The sequence below is a fragment of the Entelurus aequoreus genome, linkage group LG04 (assembly GCF_033978785.1).
Source record: "Entelurus aequoreus isolate RoL-2023_Sb linkage group LG04, RoL_Eaeq_v1.1, whole genome shotgun sequence".
Taxonomy (NCBI): Eukaryota; Metazoa; Chordata; class Actinopteri; order Syngnathiformes; family Syngnathidae; genus Entelurus; species Entelurus aequoreus.
In genome coordinates this window covers 72,996,394-73,016,947 of record NC_084734.1, presented here as the reverse complement: position 1 = coordinate 73,016,947, position 20,554 = coordinate 72,996,394, and the positions used below count along the sequence as shown (strand labels likewise).

General features: G+C 37.4%; 2 protein-coding genes across 5 annotated transcripts in view; both read left to right on the top strand.

The window, feature by feature from the left end:
* LOC133649000 (uncharacterized) overlaps positions 1–20,554 on the top strand; it is a 1,204,785-nt gene that overhangs the window by 50,067 nt on the left and 1,134,164 nt on the right. The gene's annotated exons all lie outside the window — the stretch shown is intronic.
* Positions 162–20,554, top strand: part of rnf44 (ring finger protein 44) — a 35,689-nt gene continuing 15,296 nt past the window's right edge. The window contains exons 1-2 of one of the 4 annotated variants that reach the window (XM_062045640.1): positions 162–451; positions 20,273–20,462. In XM_062045640.1, coding sequence (XP_061901624.1) covers positions 20,359–20,462 — 104 coding nt within the window. In that variant the 5' untranslated portion in view covers positions 162–451; positions 20,273–20,358. Of the gene's footprint in view, positions 452–7,565; positions 7,920–20,272; positions 20,463–20,554 lie in introns of those variants that run through there. The other 3 variants (XM_062045642.1, XM_062045639.1, XM_062045641.1) reach the window with 3 other exon arrangements.

The window sequence follows — 20,554 nt, the reverse complement described above, 5'->3', positions numbered from 1 at the left end:
TGCAAGATATTATTCAATCGGTGCGTGTATGATTTGTTTTCCTGTCATATAGCTTTATTGCAAGATAGGGTCATAAAATGATACACATTCCTAGTTTTGTTGACATAACACGCAGAGTCCTTCATACTTGACACTTTGAGGAAGTGCACAGACGAGACAACCGTGGGCTGGATTATGCAGAAGATGGCGCGCACAGAAAGAAAGTGGGGCGTCGTAAAAACGTAGAGTCGCATTTATATGCAGATAAAGCGAGCTTTTACGTTAGGTTTTGCGTGTTTTGTTTTGTTTTTGAATATATATATATATCCATATTTAGCGCGTGTTTCTACAGCATTTGTGAAATCCTCCATGCAGGAACATCTGTCCACAGGATGCCGCGTTTCGCCTGACGAGATGTGAACATTTCAAGGAGGGAATATCAGCGGTCGGATGTTTGCACATTAACAATCAGGTAATTTCATTTATTTATTAGATTGTTTTATTTGGGGGGGAAGGGGGGAAGGTTGTCGGGTCACGCTTGTAGGACGTGCGTGTTGTTGTTATGCTGCCTCCGGACCCTCCTTGTTTTGCTGCCACGGAGTGCAATGCTGTCATGTTTACGAAATCTCCTTCTTCTTCTTCCGCCTCAACGTCTCATTTTTGGGGACGTTTGCGTGCATTAAAAAGCTGCCAAGCTATGCAGAGACGACGCTTATTTGGGTGAAAGTGGGCCTGAAAGCGATGCTAATACATGGCCTAGCCATGATGATGAACATGCTATTAGTGTATATTGTGCATATTCCACGAATATTCCTAAAAGCATTGACGGTAACGTGGAATATTTACTGCCGTGATCGTGCAATATGTTACATAATCCACGTAGTCATGTCCTGGCGGGACATTGTGGCCTCTGTGCACAAAACCACTTGATGTCATAATAATCCACAACAACATGACTATTAGGGATTATTTAATTTGAACACCCTGTTGCCGGTAGTCTAGATGCACGTAATGTTTCGATAGTGCGTGTTTTTTTCCACCGGGTGCAAGCAAAAAGTACACATAATTAACACATTGGGTTGTCGGATGTCATGGACCTTTTGTTTAGGAGCTACAAGTAGCACACAACACAACACTGACGTTTGTGTTGCGACGTCGCAGTCATGGCTGTCTCGACTAGGGGGGGTGGGTCGATCCGAATATCGACCATGTCGATCCTATACAGCGTCAGCGTTATATCATTCGTGCAGGGGTCGGCAACCCAACATGTTGAAAGAGCCATATTGGACCAAAAATTAAAAAAAATAAAAATCTGTCTGGAGCAGGCCTGGGCAATTATTTTGACTCGGGGGCCACATTTAGAGAAAAAAAATGTGTCTTGGGGCCGGTATATGTATTTTTAGGAACACTAATACAAAGTCTCACAATAATGTCTGATTGAATGCAAAAAAAGGAATGGGATTTAAAAACGTTCTATTGATTGATTGAAACTTTTATTAGTAGATTGCACAGTACAGTACATATTCCGTACAATTGACCACTAAATGGTAACACCCGAATACGTTTTTCTACTTGTTTAAGTCGGGGTCCACATAAATCAAGTCATGGTACAAATATATACTATCAGCATAATACAGTCATCCCACAAGTTAATCATCAGAGTATATACATTGAATTTAGGGCCGCAACTAACGATTAATTTGATAATCGATTAATCTGTCGATTATTACTTCGATTAATAATCGGATAAAAGAGACAAACTACATTTCTATCCTTTCCAGTATTTTATTGAAAAAAACAGCATACTGGCACCATACTTATTTTGATTATTATTTCTCAGCTGTTTGTACATGTTGCAGTTTATAAATAAAGGTTTATAAAAAAATTAAAATAAATAAAATAAAAATTGCCTCTGCGCATGCGCATAGCATAGATCCAACGAATCGATGACTAAATTAATCGCCAACTATTTTTATAATCGATTTTAATCGATTTAATCGATTAGTTGTTGCAGCCCTAATTGAATTATTTACATTATGTACAATATTTACAATCCGGGGGGTGGGATGAGGAGGGTTTAGTTGATATCAGCACTACAGTCATCAACTATTGCATCATCAGAGAAATGGACATTGAAACAGTGTAGGTCTGACTTTGTAGGATATGTACATCGAGCAGAGAACATAGCGAGTTCAGAAAGCATAAGAACAAGTATATACATTTGATTATTTACATTTGGTTATCTACAATCCGGGGAGGTGGGTTGTGGTGGGGGGAGGGTGTTAGTCAAGGGTTGAGGTTGACTGGAGGTGTTGTTTTAGTGCGGTTTTGAAGGAGGATAGAGATGCACTTTCTTTTACACCTGTAGGGAGTGCATTCCATATTGATGTGGCATAGAAGGAGAATGAGTTAAAACCTTTGTTAGATCGGAATCTGGGTTTAATGTGGTTAGTGGAGCTCCCCCTGGTGTTGTGGTTATGGCGGTCATTTACGTTAAGGAAGTAGTTTGACATGTACTTCGGTATCAGGGAGGTGTAGCGGATTTTATAGACTAGGCTCAGTGCAAGTTGTTTTACTCTGTCCTCCACCCTGAGCCAGGCCACTTTGGAGCAGTGGGTTGGAGTGAGGTGTGATCTGGGGTGGAGGTCTAAAACACTGAATATTGACAAAATATGAACGTCACACCCCCTTTCGGTGGACATATTTTACAATCAAGTGAAACGCAACAAAAATGCAACAAACGGTGAAATATGAACGCGAATTGTACAAAATAAACCCACCTACAATCTGATGTATCTGATACATCACTAAGCTTTAGAACTTTGTTGTGAAAATCTCCTTCCGCGTCTGTGGAAACGCTTCCCGCCCACACTGCTTGGTGCCTCGTCTGAGCTGCTGTGACGTAGATTACCCTAGTAACTAATTAGATGACCATAGTAACTAATTAGATTACCATAGTAACTTGTACATCATCCATAAGCGCAGGTTCCAACCATTGAAATACTTTGTATAGTTCAAGACTTAGGGTCATTGGAAAACATCACTGCACATCATAATGGCAGCTACACTTTTCATCCTAAATATCTAAAAAAAATATTTGGGAATGTCCGGCGGGCCAGAGTGAAAAGCTTAACGGGCCACATTTGGCCCCTGGGCCTTAATTTGCCTAGGTCTGGTCTGGAGCCTCCAGCAAATCAAAGCCTTATATAAGTGTTATAATGAAGGCAATGCATGACGTAAGTGTCTATGTTGGCCTACTATCAAAATGACTATGTGTGTTGACAGTAATCTACACATTTTTACAACATTGCAGTAAAACAGAGGCTTCTCAGAGGGTGAGATAACTCCTGGCATAGAATGGCCAAAGATATAGATATGTGTGTCCGAGATAAAGGAACCGGCAGGCTGTCTTCTTCTAATGGATTTATTACAATCTTTGCAAGTTGGGTAACGTTTGCTGTGGTCTGGAACAACATGGCACACAAACAACTATCAGAAATGCAGCCAATATTACATACAGATAATGTGTCGTGAGACATGCAAATATAAATGAAATGCACAGAGGACATAAGTAAAGGGAATTAAATGAGCTCAAATATACCTACAAACGAGGCATAATGATGCAATATGTACATACAGCTAGTCTAGATAGCATGTTAGCATCGATTAGCTTGCAATCATGCAGTGACCAAATATGCTTGATGAGCACTCCACACAAGTCAATAATATCAACAAAGCTCACCTTTGTGCATTCACGCACAGCATAAAACGTTTGGTGGACAAAATGAGACAAAGGAGTGGCCTAAAACACATCTTTCTGTGGCAGTGTCGTAGAAAGTTTTACATGTAAACAAACTACGGCGAGTTCAAAGACCACTGAAAGGACAAAACGGCGCTCGCCAAATACTCTCATCAATAAAGCATGTTTAATATAAACAGTGGGATTTCTAACAGTTAGGAAGGTTTGTGTCATGTTTTTACTTCTAAAGAAACCATATTAAAAAAAACTGTTTTATACTTCTTTTTTTTTAAACTCCAGGTAGCCACTAGGTCGGAGCTACAGAGCCGCATGTGGCGCTAGAGCCGCTGGTTGCTGACCCCCGCATTAGTGTGATGAGATCAACCTTCTCCAGTTCTCTTCTATATCTGCCTCCACAAATATGTGTATGTTCATATCCAGTGTTTCCCACATAATTTATTAGTTGTATTTTAGAATATTTTTTAGACTTGACACGCTCATAAACACATTATATTGGGACTGTCGATTTAGCTTGTCGTTCCAGGATGGTTGTGTAACTCTACTTTTTAACACAACTGTACACTTGGTCGCGCATTATAACGCATCATAATTATTTTTTTTCTTTATCTCCCGTGTGTGTTTACAGTGGTTCTCAAACTTTTTTCACCAAGTAAAACCTCAGAAAACACTTGACTCTCCAAGTAGCACCATAATTTACATTATGGTGCTACTTGGTATAGCTCGGTTGGTAGAGCGGCCGTGCCAGCAACTTGAGGGTTGCAGGTTCGATCCCCGCTTCCGCCATCCTAGTCACTGCCGTTGTGTCCTTGGGCAAGACACTTTACCCACCTGCTCCCAGTGCCACCCACACTGGTTTAAATGTAACTTAGATATTGGGTTTCACTATGTAAAGCGCTTTGAGTCACTAGAGAAAAGCGCTATATAAATATAATTCAATTCAATTCAATAATGACCAACAATAAAATACAGTAGTGTAGTACATTTTCATTAAAAACAAGGCAGGGGTTTTATTTAACAAGTATATTCAATATATTTGGACACTGTAACACAGTAGTCCCCAAACTACGGCCTGCGGGCCAGTTACGGCCCGCCAGCGTCCAAATCCCGGCCCGCGGGATGTACCAAGTAAAAAAACTAAACAAAACAAAAAAAACATTATTATTTTTATTTTTTATTTTTTTTTTACATCTGTCCTTTCTAATCCATTTTGTACCACTTGTTACTCTCTGTGTCTTTAGCCGCTCTATATTGTCGACCGCCGCACAGAATGAAACCAACACCCGTGAGTCAATAACTTCCGGTTTAAAAACAGGAAATACCAAACCAAATCAAAAATATATATATGTATTTTACATGTCCACGCACAAACTTGAGTTTTGCGACATGGGTAATTATAGAAATTAGACGATGACGCAAATAAAACAAAAAAAAACTCTAGGTAATTTCAAAAACAAAAAACAAGACTACAGGTAATTTCAGAGTAGAGTAAAACAAAATTGTTTTTGTTTTTTTTAAATGATACCTATAAACAAATCAATGCAAATGAACAATTGATAAATAAAATGGTAATATAAACTATGTACATCTGCGTGAGCTAATTCTTGATCTGAAATTGATGTAGACTCCAGAGATATAAGCGTTAAATATAAAATGTATGTATGCCCTGGCACACCATTATCATCATTTCATGACCGAAGCAAAACACTTTTTACACTTTTATACTGAAATAGATACACCTACAATTTTTTAAATAAAAACATAGAAAAAATTACCTGCAGCGGTAAGGAAGAAGAAGAAAGTGAATGAATGTTTATAACTGAATACATTTAAATATGCATACACATTTTTTTTCTTTTGTATTATTTTTTTAAATGAATTAAGTAACGTTTATGACAACCTTTTTCCAAAACACAATATAGAATGTGAGATATAACAGGATAATGCATACATTTGTCATTTGTTTTCAAAACGCTTACAAAAAAGTGGGACCGGACCCCAAAAATGTACTGCGGGACCCCATTTTTATGACTTGATGGGGTCCCTAGGACCCCATTTTGAAAGTTCCTAGCGCCAACACTGCTGTCAACAGAGGAGAAAAATGCTTTATTTAAATAAATATATTATTTATAAAGCAAGTTCAAGTATCATTGGCAAATTTTCACCAAGAATATGGTCAGCCTAGTTCCAAGAGTCTTCTGGCCTAATTAAAGGCAAAAAGACTTAGACTTAGACTTAGACAAACTTTAATGATCCACAAGGGAAATTGTTCCACACAGTAGCTCAGTTACAATGATGGAAAGTGTAACGATGGAAAGGACAATGCAGGTATAAATAAACTAATATAGCGATAAAAAAATCTAACATATATACGAATATATACATAATATGTGTACAGAATAATATATATACAGATATATTATATTATGTCTATAACATATATACAATATATACCAATGACCATGTACAATATTACAGTATATACAGTATATGTGACAGCAGCAGCATCAAATAGAGCAGTGTTTTTCAACCACTGTGCCGCGGCACACTATTGTATCGTGAGATACAGTCTGGTGTGCCGTGGGAGATTATCTAGTTTAACCTATTTGGGTTAAAAATATTTTTTGCAAACCAGAAATTATAGTCTGCAAATGATGTGTTGATGTTGAGTGTCGGTGCTATCTAGAGCTCGGCAGAGTAACCGTGTAATACTCTTCCATATCAGTAGGTGGCAGCAGGTAGCTAATTGCTTTGTAGATGTCAGAAACAGCGGGAGGCAGTGTGCAGGTAAAAAGGTGTCTAATGTTTAAACCAACAATAAACAAAAGGTGAGTGCCCCTAAGAAAAGGCATTGAAGCTTAGGGAAGGCTATGCAGAACAAAACTAAAACTGAACTGGCTACAAAGTAAACAAAAACAGAATGCTGGACGACAGCAAAGACTTACTGTGGAGCAAAGACGGCGTCCACAAAGTACATCCGAACATGACATGACAATCAACAATGTCCCCACAAAGAAGGATAAAAACAACTAAAATCTTCTTGATTGCTAAAACAAAGTAGATGCGGGAAACATCGCTCAATGGAAGACATGAAACTGCTACAGGAAAATACCAAAAAAGAGAAAAAGCCACCAAAATAGGAGCGCAAAACAAGAACTAAAACACTACACACAGGAAAACAGCAAAAAAGTCCAAATAAGTCAGGGTGTGATGTGACAGGTGGTGACAGTACACCTACTTTGAGACAAGAGCTATATTGATGCATGCCTGGTTATGCTTTAAAGCAGTGGTCCCCAACCTTTTTGTAGCTGGGGACCGGTCAACGCTTGAAAATGTGTCCCACGTACCGGGGACACAATCATGTGTGCTTACGGACTGTATCCCTGCAGACTGTATTGATCTATATTGATATATAATGTATATATTGTGTGGGGACCACTGCTTTAAAGTCAAGTCATACCCAACAATTGTGACGACGACTTTTTACTGTCAACTGAGTTTTGTTTTTTAATGATGTCTGCTGGTGGTGTGCCTCTGCATTTTTTTCAACGCAAAAAATGTGCCTTGGCTCAAAAAAGGTTGAAAAACACTGAAATAGAGAGTAGATCCAGCAGGAAATAGAAAATAGACATTAAAAACAAAGAGAAGAAGCTAACATTTCAGTTGTCAGGTAATAGGCAGATGTCATGTATTGCTGTATGGCGAGTGATTATACAGGTATTGGTTTCGGCAATACTGTATTTACTGTACCTGGTATCGGAGCGACACCAACATTTCTAGTATCGCCCACCCCAAGTCTGGACGTCTGCTGTCTGTGTTTGCTGCTCTCTGATTGGGCAATGCGCGACGGGGGCGTGCCCTCCCGTAACAATGCAGTTTAGGGAACATGCACGCCACGCAGCTTTGATGACTTTGTGACGAAAAAAGCGTGCTTTGTGTCCGTTTGCTCTCTTTGAAGTTTAATATTGTTAAGTACTTGCAGCCGTGCGGCGGGGAGTCTCAAGCCACTGTCAACGGGGAGCCGAGCGTTAGCGACGTCGTCCGGTTGACTTCTCTGCTGAATATCCGTCGGAAGAAACAAGCCGAACGTTGTTGTTTGTTCGGACAAGCAGTGTTTGGAGGCGCTAGGTTGATGGGACGCGACATCGTGGTAGCTGGAACACCTGCCGTCTCCTCTGCAAAAGTAAGCTCCGGTGCTATGTTGTTAGCTCACTCGTATAGTGGGTACATTGACGCCGTGCTGGTTGTTTCTGTTTTTGCGAATTAATACTTCCCCTTTTTTCAGAAGCATGTGTGTGTTTCAGCAGAATAACATGTCTAAAAAGAGTTTCCACGCTTAACTGTGCAGTGAGCCGTTGGTCCAAGCCTTAGCACAGTCTAGCTACCTAGCTAGCCCATCTCCTTCACTCGTCCCTGGAAGAAGGAGTCTTCGCTGTTTTGTTTCTAAAATGCGTCGGTCGTGTATGCGGTGCTTCGTGCGATGCTCCGAAGGAGTCGTGGAACCGTCAATCGGTGTCCTAAACGTCGAGCACCACAGCGGCTTTTGTTGTTGCTTTGTCTGAGGAGCACATGGCTTTCCATGTTTTTGTTCACAGCGACCCCTATTCATGCCTCTGCTATACCGCAGTGCATGCATCCGTCCCTGAACGTTATCGTTTTCATCGTCTTGACTTCATTTATTATACTTTTTAACATGATTTTTTAAAATAAAAACTCTTATTTTGTAATTTTTCACTTGCAAATTGTGTCGATTTTAGTCTAATTACAACGCATTAGGCAGTTTGCTGTTCTAGTTTTAAGGATGGGTAATATAAACTAAAATCTGTCTCGATATAGATAAAAATCTAATTTAAAACATTTGTATGCTCGTACAACACTTAAAACCTTTAGCATATCTGTACGTGGAATTAAATTATGGAATGGATCAACCAAATAAATCAAACAAAGCACCAATATGATTCAGTTTGAGAGCCTGTTCAAACTACAAGTGTTCAGAAAGTATACCGTATCTTTCGGACTATAAATCACAGTTTTTTTTCATAGTTTGGCCGGGTGTGCGACTTATACTCAGGAGCGACTTATGTGTGAAATTATTAACACATTACCGTAAAATATCAAATATTATTTAGCTCATTCACGTAAGAGACTAGACGTATAAGATTTCATCATATTTAGCGATTAGGAGTGATAGATTGTTTGGTAAACGTATAGCATGTTCTATATGTTATAGGTATTTGAATGACTCTTACCATAATATGTTACGTTAACATACCAGGCACGTTCTCAGTTGGTTATTTATGTGTCATATAACGTACACTTATTCAGCCTGTTGTTCACTATTCTTTATATATTTTAAATTGCCTTTGAAATGTCTATTCTTGGTGTTGGGTTTTATCAAATACATTTCCCCCAAAAATGCGACTTATACTCCAGTGCGACTTGTGTTTTTTTCCTTCTTTATTATGCATTTTCGGCCGGTGCGATTTATACTCCGGAGCGACTTATTCTCAGAAAAATACGGTAGATAAAAATCTAATTTAAAACATTTGTATGCTCGTACAACACTTAAAACCTTTAGCATATGTGTATGTATGTGGAATTAAATTATGGAATGGATTAACCAAATAAATCAAACAAAGCACCAATATGATTCAGTTTGAGAGCCTGTTCAAATTACAAGTGTTCACAATGTATTAACTCGGATTAACATAACAAAACAAACAACAGATTAACTCGCTGGAATGTAAAGACAATATAACATACACCCATAAATGTGGATGCATATGCAAAAGTGCTATATTTATCTGTGCAGCAATCTCTTTATATCTGCACCTTATTGCTCTTTTATCCTGCACTACAATGAGCTAATGCAACAACATTTTGTTGTTATCTGTATTGTAAAGTTCAAATTTGAATGACAATAAAAGGAAGTCTAAGTCTTAAGTACACAACAATACTTATGATGAACATCTTGAACCTATTTTTTTAAAATAATTATTTATTCACTGTTCTGTTACAGAGAACAAGGAAATGGGATAACATTGCTATGGTATGAAAAGGGGTAGGATTATAAATTCGGCTTCTTCCTACTCCTTTTCGGACGTGCTGTAATGAAACCACTGGAACTATGTGATGCATTACATTGTATCATATGCATCTTTGAAATAAACTGAACTAAACTGAAACTGATAAACATTGAAGTAGGGTTGTAATAGCATATCTGTATGTGGAATTAAATTATGGAATGGATTAATAACCAAATGAATCAAACAAAGCACCAATATGATTCAGTTTGAGAGCCTGTTCAAACTACAAGTGTTCACAAAGTATTAACTCAGATTAACATAACAAAACATAACAGATTAACTCGCTGGAATGTAAAGACAATATAACATACACCCATAAATGTGGATGCATATGCAAAAGTGTTACATATTTATCTGTACAGTAATCTATTTATATCTGCACCTTATTGCTCTTTTATCCTGCACTACAACTAGCTAATGCAACTACATTTTGTTCTTATCTGTACTGTAAAGTTCAAATTTGAATGACAATAAAAGGAAGTCTAAGTCTAAGTACACAACAATAATTATGATGAACATCTTGAACCTTTTTTTTTTAAATATTTATTTATTCACTGTTCTGTTACAGAGAACAAGGAAATGGGATAAAAAAACGTTTTTAATCTTTATTTATTCACTGTTCTGTTACAGAGAACAAGGAAATGGGATAACATTGCTATGGTATGAAAAGGGGTAGGATTAAATAAATTCGGCTTCTTCCTACTCCTTTTCGGGCGTGCTGTAATGAAACAACTGGAAATATGTGATGCAATACATTATATCGTATACATCTTCGAAATAAACTGAACTAAACTGAAACTGATATACATTGAAGTAGGGTTGTAATAGCATATCTGTATGTGGAATTAAATTATGGAATGGATTAACCAAAGAAATCAAACAAAGCACCAATGATTCAGTTTAAGAGACTGTTCAAACTACAAGTCTTCACAAAGTACACAGAACAATAATTATGATGAACATCTTTAACCTTTTTTTTATAAATAGATTTATTTGTTTTTAATATTTGTTTAAATACTATGGTATATTATTTATGTATTCACTGTTCTGTTACAGAGAACAAGGACATTGGATAAATTTGCTATGGTACGAAAAGGGGTAGGATTAAATAAGCTCTGCTTCTTCCTACTTCTTTTCGGACGTGCTGTAATGAAACAACTGGAATTGTGTGATCGTATGCATTTTGTGTGATCGTATGCACGTTCGAAATAAACTGAAACGGAACTAAAACAATCTATCTCTCGACATAGATAACAATCTAATTTAAAACATTTGTATGCTCGTACAACACTTAAAACCTTTAGCATATCCTTATGTGGAATTAAATTATGGAATGGATTAACCTAATAAATTAAAGTTAAAAGTTAAAGCACCAATGCCAACCCTTGATGCTGAGTGCCAAGCAGGGCGGTAATGGGTCCCATTTTTATAGTCTTTGGTTTGATCAAGAAAGCACCAATGATTCAGTTTAAGAGACTGTTCAAACTACAAGTGTACAGAAGCTATCTTAGCATGTCTGCTGTGTAACATAAGTTATTTAGTACAACAAAAATAAATGTAAAACTGCATCAGTATACATAAATTAAAGATGCACAAATAATTTTTTAAATTTGAATCGTAGCTCTTGAATCGTAATCAAATCGTGAAGTGTCAAAAGATTCCTACCTCTAGTGCTTACTAACAAAAAATCCATTCATAAATATTTATTTATACTGTGACTTTGCTGCTCATTTGGCTGTTTCTAAAATGTAAATGAAGCGAGAACAGGCAAAGTGCTAAAGAACACACCAAGTATCATTTTTTAATCTAAAAAAGGACAGTTAAAATAGCAGCAATAACAACTAACGATAAAACACTAAACTATTCAACTTGCTAAAAAAAAAGTTTTATGTGATGTGTTTAAAAAGCTGCCCACTGCAAGGTTAAGGTTGCTTCTCTTTCTTCCCCTCCATTTTTCTGCATTCTTTCGTATCTCAAGTTATCATTACGTATATGTATTGTTGCATTTGAACAATTGTATTGTTGATAATAAAGGTAAAGTACTGGTATTGTTTATTATCAATAGCACTATTTCTATTGGTATTCATATTGCTCCATTTTTAGTGTAATAATGCTCATTGTCATTTCTGTATTTTTTTTTTTAAATTTTCGCTAACTGCTTATTTGCTATTACTTTTACCATCATATTTGTACATGTCGTATTTGCTGATGTTGCTCTGTTGTTGTTGTTGTTGTTGTGTTTGCTGTTGTTGTTTTTGTCTCTCTGTCTAATCCCCCTCTTGTCCCCACAATTCCCCCCTCTGTCTTCCTTTTTCTTTCTTTCTATCCCCTCCTGCTCCGGCCAGGCTGCACCAAATGATAATATAAATACATTTAATAAAGTCAAAATACAAGTAAGGCAACAAGAGAAGTATCCTACACTTCTCTTTTGTAAAGTAAATCTGAACAGCCGATATGGGCATCTACATCTGCTATATGATTTGCCCGAGAAGCTGGGCAGGACATTATAAAAAAAAAAAAAAGCTGCCCACTGGTATATTATTACATATTGATTAACAGTGTTTACCATAAACTGCCAAGATACCTGTGGCGGTGGGGACGTGGCTATTGGCGTGGTCACCATGACATCATCGAGTAATTTGCATAATTTACTACAATGATATGATTTTCTCTAAAAAGGCTCAAAAAATGTATACTTACTAATTAATAATAACAGTTTTGTTTTAAACGTCCATCCATCCATCCATCCATCCATTTTACAATATAATTACAACACTTTATGTACATATTTATATACAGATTTGAACAATAAGTTATTCACTGAAATATATTTATTAATTGTGGTTCTTACAAAAAATATATCTTATAAAATATAAAAGCTAAAATGTCTCTTAAAGCTCTGCCCCTTTAATTAGTGCATACTAAATAATTTAACTGTAGCCTACTACTACAACCATATTATTTACCAGCAACATAAAGTGAAACAGAGGCAGAGGTGTCCTGCCACAGTCAGTAACAAATAAACAGAAAACAGTAGTGGTCAAATACAAATAAGGGAACAAGAGAAGTATCCTACACTTCTCTTTTGTAAAGTAAATCTGAACAGCCCATATGGGCATCTACATCAACTATATGATTTGCCTGAGAAGCTGGACAGGACAAAAATAAAAATTAAAATTTGTAGCGGACGTAATTATTTCGTGGCGGGCCGCCACAAATAAATGAATGTGTGGGAAACACTGATTAAATTAATTGTTATCAATCTAATCGACTGAATGTATAGAACAGTATCGTTGATTAGTTCTTAACATTTTAGCGATTTAATATATTGTATGTTTAATCTTATGATACCAGCGCATTGGTGCCTAATGTTTTGTGTACGTGTGATTGACACGTTTGTTATTGTGCCTTTCTTCATTGCACTGCAAATTTACACTGGTTTAAAAAGTACTTGAATTGATTTAGACAAAGTTTAGCTGGCGGACTTTGGCTAATATGATAGTAAGTTATTTTTTCACACAACTTTGTCTTACAGCTTGTTACCTTGATGACAAGGTAACAAGCTAACAATCTAACCGAGTGGAGACCGCATCCTCCAGATGTTTGACATTCCACTGCTTTAAATACTGCTTGATCGTAGATGTAATGTTATGAAAATACGATCTGCTTCGCAAAATCAGAAAAGTATTCATGTCTTTAACAAGAATAAGAGGAAAAGTTCCTAAACTTTACATATTTTCACCCGCAATGCTGTTTGAGTGGTCATGCTGACTCGATACGAGTGATGACGTCACGATGATTGTCGGCAAATGAATTTGTCAACGCCAAATTTTATTGTCTATTTGTCGACCCCAAATTTTATTGTCGATATTTGTCGACGGCACATTTTATTGTCGATATTTGTTGGCGACAAATTTTATTGTCGATATTTGTCGACTGACAAATCGTTGCACCCCTTGTCATCAATATGCATTATCACTGAATGGCGATAGTATTAAAAGCGCTCTCGTCGGCTAAATGTATATAATTTATATTGTCTTTAAAGTGCAACCTTTTGTGCTATTACAATTACTTTGGTCAAACACTCCGCGACCCCGAAAGGGACAAGCGGTAGAAAATGGAAGTGTGAATGCAGTCCATAGCCAGTCAGGTCTGTTTGCCAGCGCACTGTAGTCCGGAATGAGGACCGCACCAACAAAAAAAAACGCCAGCTAAATATCCATCCATCTTCTACCGCTTATTCCCTTCGGGGGGCGCTGGAGCCTATCCCAGCTAAAGATGACCTCAGCAAATGTGACGACAACCAGGCGCTGCATAGTAGGGATCGACTGATTATCGGCCGGGCCACCCTGTTATTTCGCATTTTGACGTAAATCAGTAACAGCCTTTATTTATTTATTATTATTGTTTTTTTGATAAAACTATAACAGAAATACATCAGCAGATAAAATATGTATACAAAAATACCAATACTAACTATTAGGGATGTCCGATAATGGCTTTTTGCCGATATCCGATATTCCGATATTGTCCAACTCTTAATTACCGATACCGATATCAACCAATACCGATATATACAGTCGTGGAATTAACACATTATTATGCCTAATTTGGACAACCAGGTATGGTGAAGATAAGGTCCTTTTTAAAAAAATAAAATAAGATAAATAAATTAAATACATTTTCTTGAATAAAAAAGAAAGTAAAACAATATAAAAACAGTTACATAGAAACTAGTAATGAATGAAAATGAGTAAAATTAACTGTTAAAGGTTAGTACTATTAGTGGACCAGCAGCACGCACAATCATGTGTGCTTACGGACTGTATCCCTTGCAGACTGTAATATTATATATTGATATATAATGTAGGAACCAGAATATTAATAACAGAAAGAAACAACCCTTTTGTGTGAATGAGTGTAAATGGGGGAGGGAGGTTTTTTGGGTTGGTGTACTAATTGTAAGTGTATCTTGTGTTTTTTATGTTGATTTAATAAAAAAAATAAACCGATACCGATAATAATAAAAACAAGACCGATAATAATAAAAACAAGACCGATAATTTTCTATATTACATTTTAAAGCATTTATTGTCCGATACTATCGGACATCTCTACTCACTACCAATACCAATAAAAAAATTGTGATGTAGCTAGTAATAACCACTGCTCCATTTTGCTAAGATGGGCTGTGGTGCCCACACGCCCCCCTCCCTCGCGCCCCTGTGCTGTGTAATTTTATGCCAGGAATTTCAGTTTTTGTCCTTTTATCCTGAAGTCTTTCTCCGTTTTGTATTTTCGCTACTGCAACGACTCGCACCACAAGCCTCCATTCGCAAAACTTGCAGCGTGGGCTCATTAAAGTAGCACGGCAGATTTTTATGTCCATGATACAATCAAATAGTGTGACAGTGATGGACAGAAATTAAGATGACAAAAAATATATATTTGCCAAAAATCCGAACTTTTTGTCAATTGAAAAATAGGAAACTTTTACAATAATAAGAGCAGGCAGCAGCTCACACTTTCTGAAACATCCAGAAAGCTAGCTTGAAAAATGTCTTGCGTGTATATTTATGTACCGTAATTTCCGGACTATAAGCCGCTACTTTTTCCCCTCGTTCTGGTCCCTGCGGCTTATACAAGGGTGCGGCTTATTTACGGCCTGTTCTTCTCCGACACCGACGAAGAGGATTTCGGTGGTTTTAGTACGCAGGAGGAAGACGATGACACAATGATTAAAGACTGACTTTTCATATACCGGTAGGCTGGTTATTTTGATAACGTACAGGTGAGCACTTTGTATTACTTTGCACCGTTGTATTATTTGTACTCTGCACGAATGCTGTTCGCCATGTCAAAGATGTGAAAGTTTGATTGAATGATTGAAAGATTTATTGTTAATAAATGGGACGCTTTGCGTTCCCAAACAGTCATCTCTGTCCCGACAATCCCCTCCGTGGTAGCAGGAACCCCTATATACTACGGTAATTACACATCAAAACCCTGCGGCTTATAGTCGGGTGCGGCTTATATATGGAGCAATCTGTATGTTCCCCTAAATTTAGCTGGTGCGGCTTATAGTCAGGTGCGGCTTATAGTCCGGAAATTACGGTATATGTATGTTTATATATGTGTGTAATAATGTTTACATTTGTGTATATATGTATGTATATCTATCTATTGTGTTTACATATTGTAATATTATAATGGATATATGAGCCCTGTGATGAGGTGGCGACTTGTCCAGGGTGTACCCCGCCTTCCGCCTGAATGCAGCTGAGATAGGCTCCAGCACCCCCGCGACCCCGAACGGGACAAGCGGTAGAAAATTGATGGATGAATGGATATTTGATTAATATATAGTATAATTGGTTATTAAGAGTATATGAAGGTTAAACTCCTACCTTGTTTACTTGCGTAACGACCTTCTTAAAGTTTTGCAACCAATCATAAATATCAAGCAGCTAAAATGCGCCAATTAATGGATAAGTGTGCAGACTGTTTTGCAGTGTTCCCATCATCCCTTGTAATGTATTTAAATTACTGTATTATTGTTTTTTTATGGTAATAGGATGTTTTTTGTTTTTTTATCATTTCTACAAAGTTCAGTGAGCAGGTTGTTATGTGTGACCATGTTTGTCAAATTTTCGGGCTGGTTGAATTTTTATTGCTGCACCATGTCTAGAGAAGGTTGTTTGGATTGTGACAATTAACAGCTGTGCTATGATTAGGGTTGGGTATCGAGTATCGACTAACATTCCGATTCTCCCGAAATCATTCAAAAGTTTAAATTTCGATTCCTATTTTCGATACCCAGTCAGCCGACCGTAAAAAAATATGTCCGCCGAACCGGAAGAAGAAACCGCTGAACACCAACGAAGAAGCGCCCACCGCCGGAAGTGTTAGCATAGCCGAGCGAGTCAGTCAAGCTCAAGCATGGATAGCGGGCGTCGGCGGTCGAAAGTGTGGCTTTACTTCATAAAAAAAAAAAGAAATAACCGCGAAATAACAGAGCTCCATGTCCATCAAGAAACGAGTGGAGAGAGAGCTGCAGATGTACCAGGACGTTCCACCGATACTTATGTCTGACGACCTTGCTGCATGGTGAAACCAACAAAAGACTTATCCTTTGCTGTCAGATCTCGCTTTCTCATATTTATGCGTTCAAGCTTCTTCCACACCCAGCGAACGTGTATTTTCCACAGCAGGAGACACTATCTGTCCAGAACGCTCACGCATCCTGCCTGAGAAGGCGGATATGGTCATTTTCCTAAACAAGAACTGTCTCTGATTTTATACTGTACCTGCTGCTAATCTGGACTGGGTTTTGCAAGATGTTTCTTATTGTTTATTTGCTTTTCTGCACCAGGTTAGCCCATCAGTGGGAGCACGGTAACATGTTTAAGTACCTGCAGCATCATACACTTGTGTGTGTAAATGTGTTTTCATGAGGTTTCCTGCAGCATCATACACTTATGTGTAAATGTGTTTTCATGAGGTTTTCAAAAATAAAGCTCTCTTGAGGAAAGGGTACCCCTGGGAAAATGTATTCATAATTTATAATATTTATATTCAAGTTCATAGATTTGATATTTATATTCTAGTTGAAAACAGCCCTGTGAGGAATTTATAGTAAAGTTCATAAAAAGTTAATAGAATTAAAATTGATGGAGAATGTCAGACTATTTCATTCAGAAAGACTGTAGGTTAGCGAGCTCATTTAAAATATCCTAAACTTTTTTTTGACCCTGCCTCTTAAAAGAATCGGAATCGAGAATCGGAATCGAGAATCGTCAGGAACCGGAATCGAAACAAAGAATCGAAATCGTTCAAATTCAAACTATACCCAACCCTAGCTATGATCTCATGAAAGTATAATGAATGGTCACTGACTTTGTTCATCATCAGATGGTGTCACAACGCCATCTGGCGGGCCAAATTAAATATGCTGGTTGGCCACATTTGGCCCGCGGGCCGCAGTTTGGACACCCCTGCTATAGACCACAAATTAACTAGATTTTATGTCACATAAATTGTTTTTTAAAGTAATACGTATTTGACATGAAATAACCCCACAAGTAATGTAAGTTTACGTTTTGATATCAATATAAAACACAAAATGACACAAGCTTTTTTCTTCTCCAGTAACACCATGTGGTTCAGTGCAACTGTTTGGCCAACAAAACTAAACAGGAGTGATACCTTTAACATCTAATACACAATCTGTGTGCTCACTGACAACTCAGCGTGTTGACACTTAACAGCCTGCGTTCAATTCAATGAGATGAGAACGTGTTTTAGGTACTATTGAAATCATTTAAACAGTCATTATGTGTCAATGCACTAAATTAGTCCGATTTCTCAAATAGTTCGGCTCTAAATAAGCATCGTACAACCCATTGAAACAAATTAATCCAATCGTGTTCAGTTTTTGAAAAGTCGGTCAAACCAAATAGGAATGCGAGGAAAGAGAATGAACCAGGTATAATAAGGCGAATAACAAAAAGTACACAAATGTCTTCATGCTGCATTTGTGCACTCCAAACTGATTAACAATAACTCTGTACTCCACACTGGCAAGATAGTCCAGAAGAATAACAACCTTCATATGGAACAGTATCGACCGGGACATGAAGAGTCTTTTCCTTCGGATTTAAAATTCCTTCCATCAATTCACAGATTCTTATGAATGAACTTCCAGACATTTGAAAGTTTTGTTTCCATGATTCTTCGTCGGAAAATGATTTCAAAAAATCTCTTTCCTTGCTTAGGACCTTCTTGGTAATACCGTCATGTTTGTAGCGCAATATATGATAATTTCTTCATGCTGTCTGGTATTCAACATCAGCATAGCCATTAGAGAAGTAATATTTATAATATGGGAAAATATTAGAGCGGACATCAAGTACAGCAGAGTTGAACTGTTGATTTGTAAGGAGCCGCAGATGCCTGATGTGACGTCATACAGTAGGGCAACAGGAAAATAAATACATATATCTGTGCTAAAAGGAAATAAGCGCTCCCCAGTGTATGGGAGGCGCACGGCGTATGACCCATAGCCTCATTAAAGGATGTGCAATTGTGCATGGACACTGGGACTTCACATGTAGGTGTAAACATTTAGAAAACCACACTATTTGAGAAATCAGACTAATTCATGTAGTGACTGACAATGTCCGCATTGAAAAAAAGGATGAGTGACCATCCCAAAAATGTTTTCCAAAGCCAAACGTGCTAGTATGCATGTACCGGCGCTGCTGTGACTTTGTTTCCTGCAAGTGAGCAGTGTTGCCTAAAATGCATTAATAAATGACATTTTTTTCTGTAATTAAAAATTCTAACATTTTTACTAATTGTTTGGAATTTTACTGCGTATTATAATACTGGAATGACTCCACACACAAGAAAATGCACATTGAAAGATGTCTTTACATGTAGGAGATGTACTATTGTAATATACTTTCTAAATAAAAAGATAAAAATAACAACATTAGAAGAAAACAGCAGACACCAAAACACATCAATTTAATTCAGTTTAATCAGACCTTTAAATCAACCAGCAGCAATACAGTTATAAACGGAAATTGCTGATTAGATATGTGGAAAATTTTGTATTTGTGACCGTCCAAATATGTTGACACACAGACACGTAGGGCGGAGGATTCTTGTCTGTCCATCAGTGCTTGTACTGTCTGTACAGTACAAGCACTGATCCTGCAGAACAGTTTGCACGTCTTTCTGACACATGTTAAATAAAACGCTAAATAGTGCTCACAAAACGGTGATGAGTGTTGATAAATCACATTGCCTGTGCTAAATAATTATATTTGCATCTTCTCCTAGTATTGTGGGTGTTTTTGATGATCAGCATATATTGTGTATATTAATGAACACGAATACACAAAATTGATTGCTTGCCTTATTCTGCTCACTTAACACAGTGGTCCCCAACCACCGGGCCGCAGCCCGGTACCGGTCAGTGGATCGATTGGTACCGGGCCGCACAAGAAATTTTAAAAATATGTTTTTTTTATTTTTATTAAATCAACATAAAAAACAGTACATACACTTACAATTAGTGCACCAACCCAAAAAACCTCCCTCCCCCATTTAAACTAATTCACACTCATTCGCACAAAAGGGTTGTTTCTGTTCTTAATACTTCTGGTTCCTACATTATATATCAATATAGATCAATTCAGTCTGCAGGGATACAGTCCGTAAGCACACATGATTGTATTTTTTATGACAAAAATTTAATTTAGGTATGTAATAAATAAGAGTTGCGATTCGAGTGATTTGTAAACATAAGCAACTTAGAAGTGTCTGTGTTATAGGGAACTTCATTGTTTTTTTAACTTTCTGCCCCAGCACTTTGTGTTAAGGTTGATTTATGTGTGTTTTTGAAGTGCAACTCCTAATTTCTTCCATTGTTGGACTTTTTCAGGGTTAAGACAATCAAAGGCAACATCCAAGTGCCTGCACTGAGCAGTTTCCTTTCCCAGAGCGTGACTCGTCTACACGACGTCACCAATGCGACCATGGGAAGTAGCAGTAAATAGGCTGCCTCCAACAGCCCCCTTGAACCCAAGGAGGTTTCTTGGAGAGCCCTGTAACGTCCCTGTGCATCTCAGGAGGTATAAGAAGAGATTTGATTGTATTCAACAACAAGCTTTACACTTGCAGTGTTCCTTTACTCTGCTAATCTCTCATCACAGAGTGCTCATAT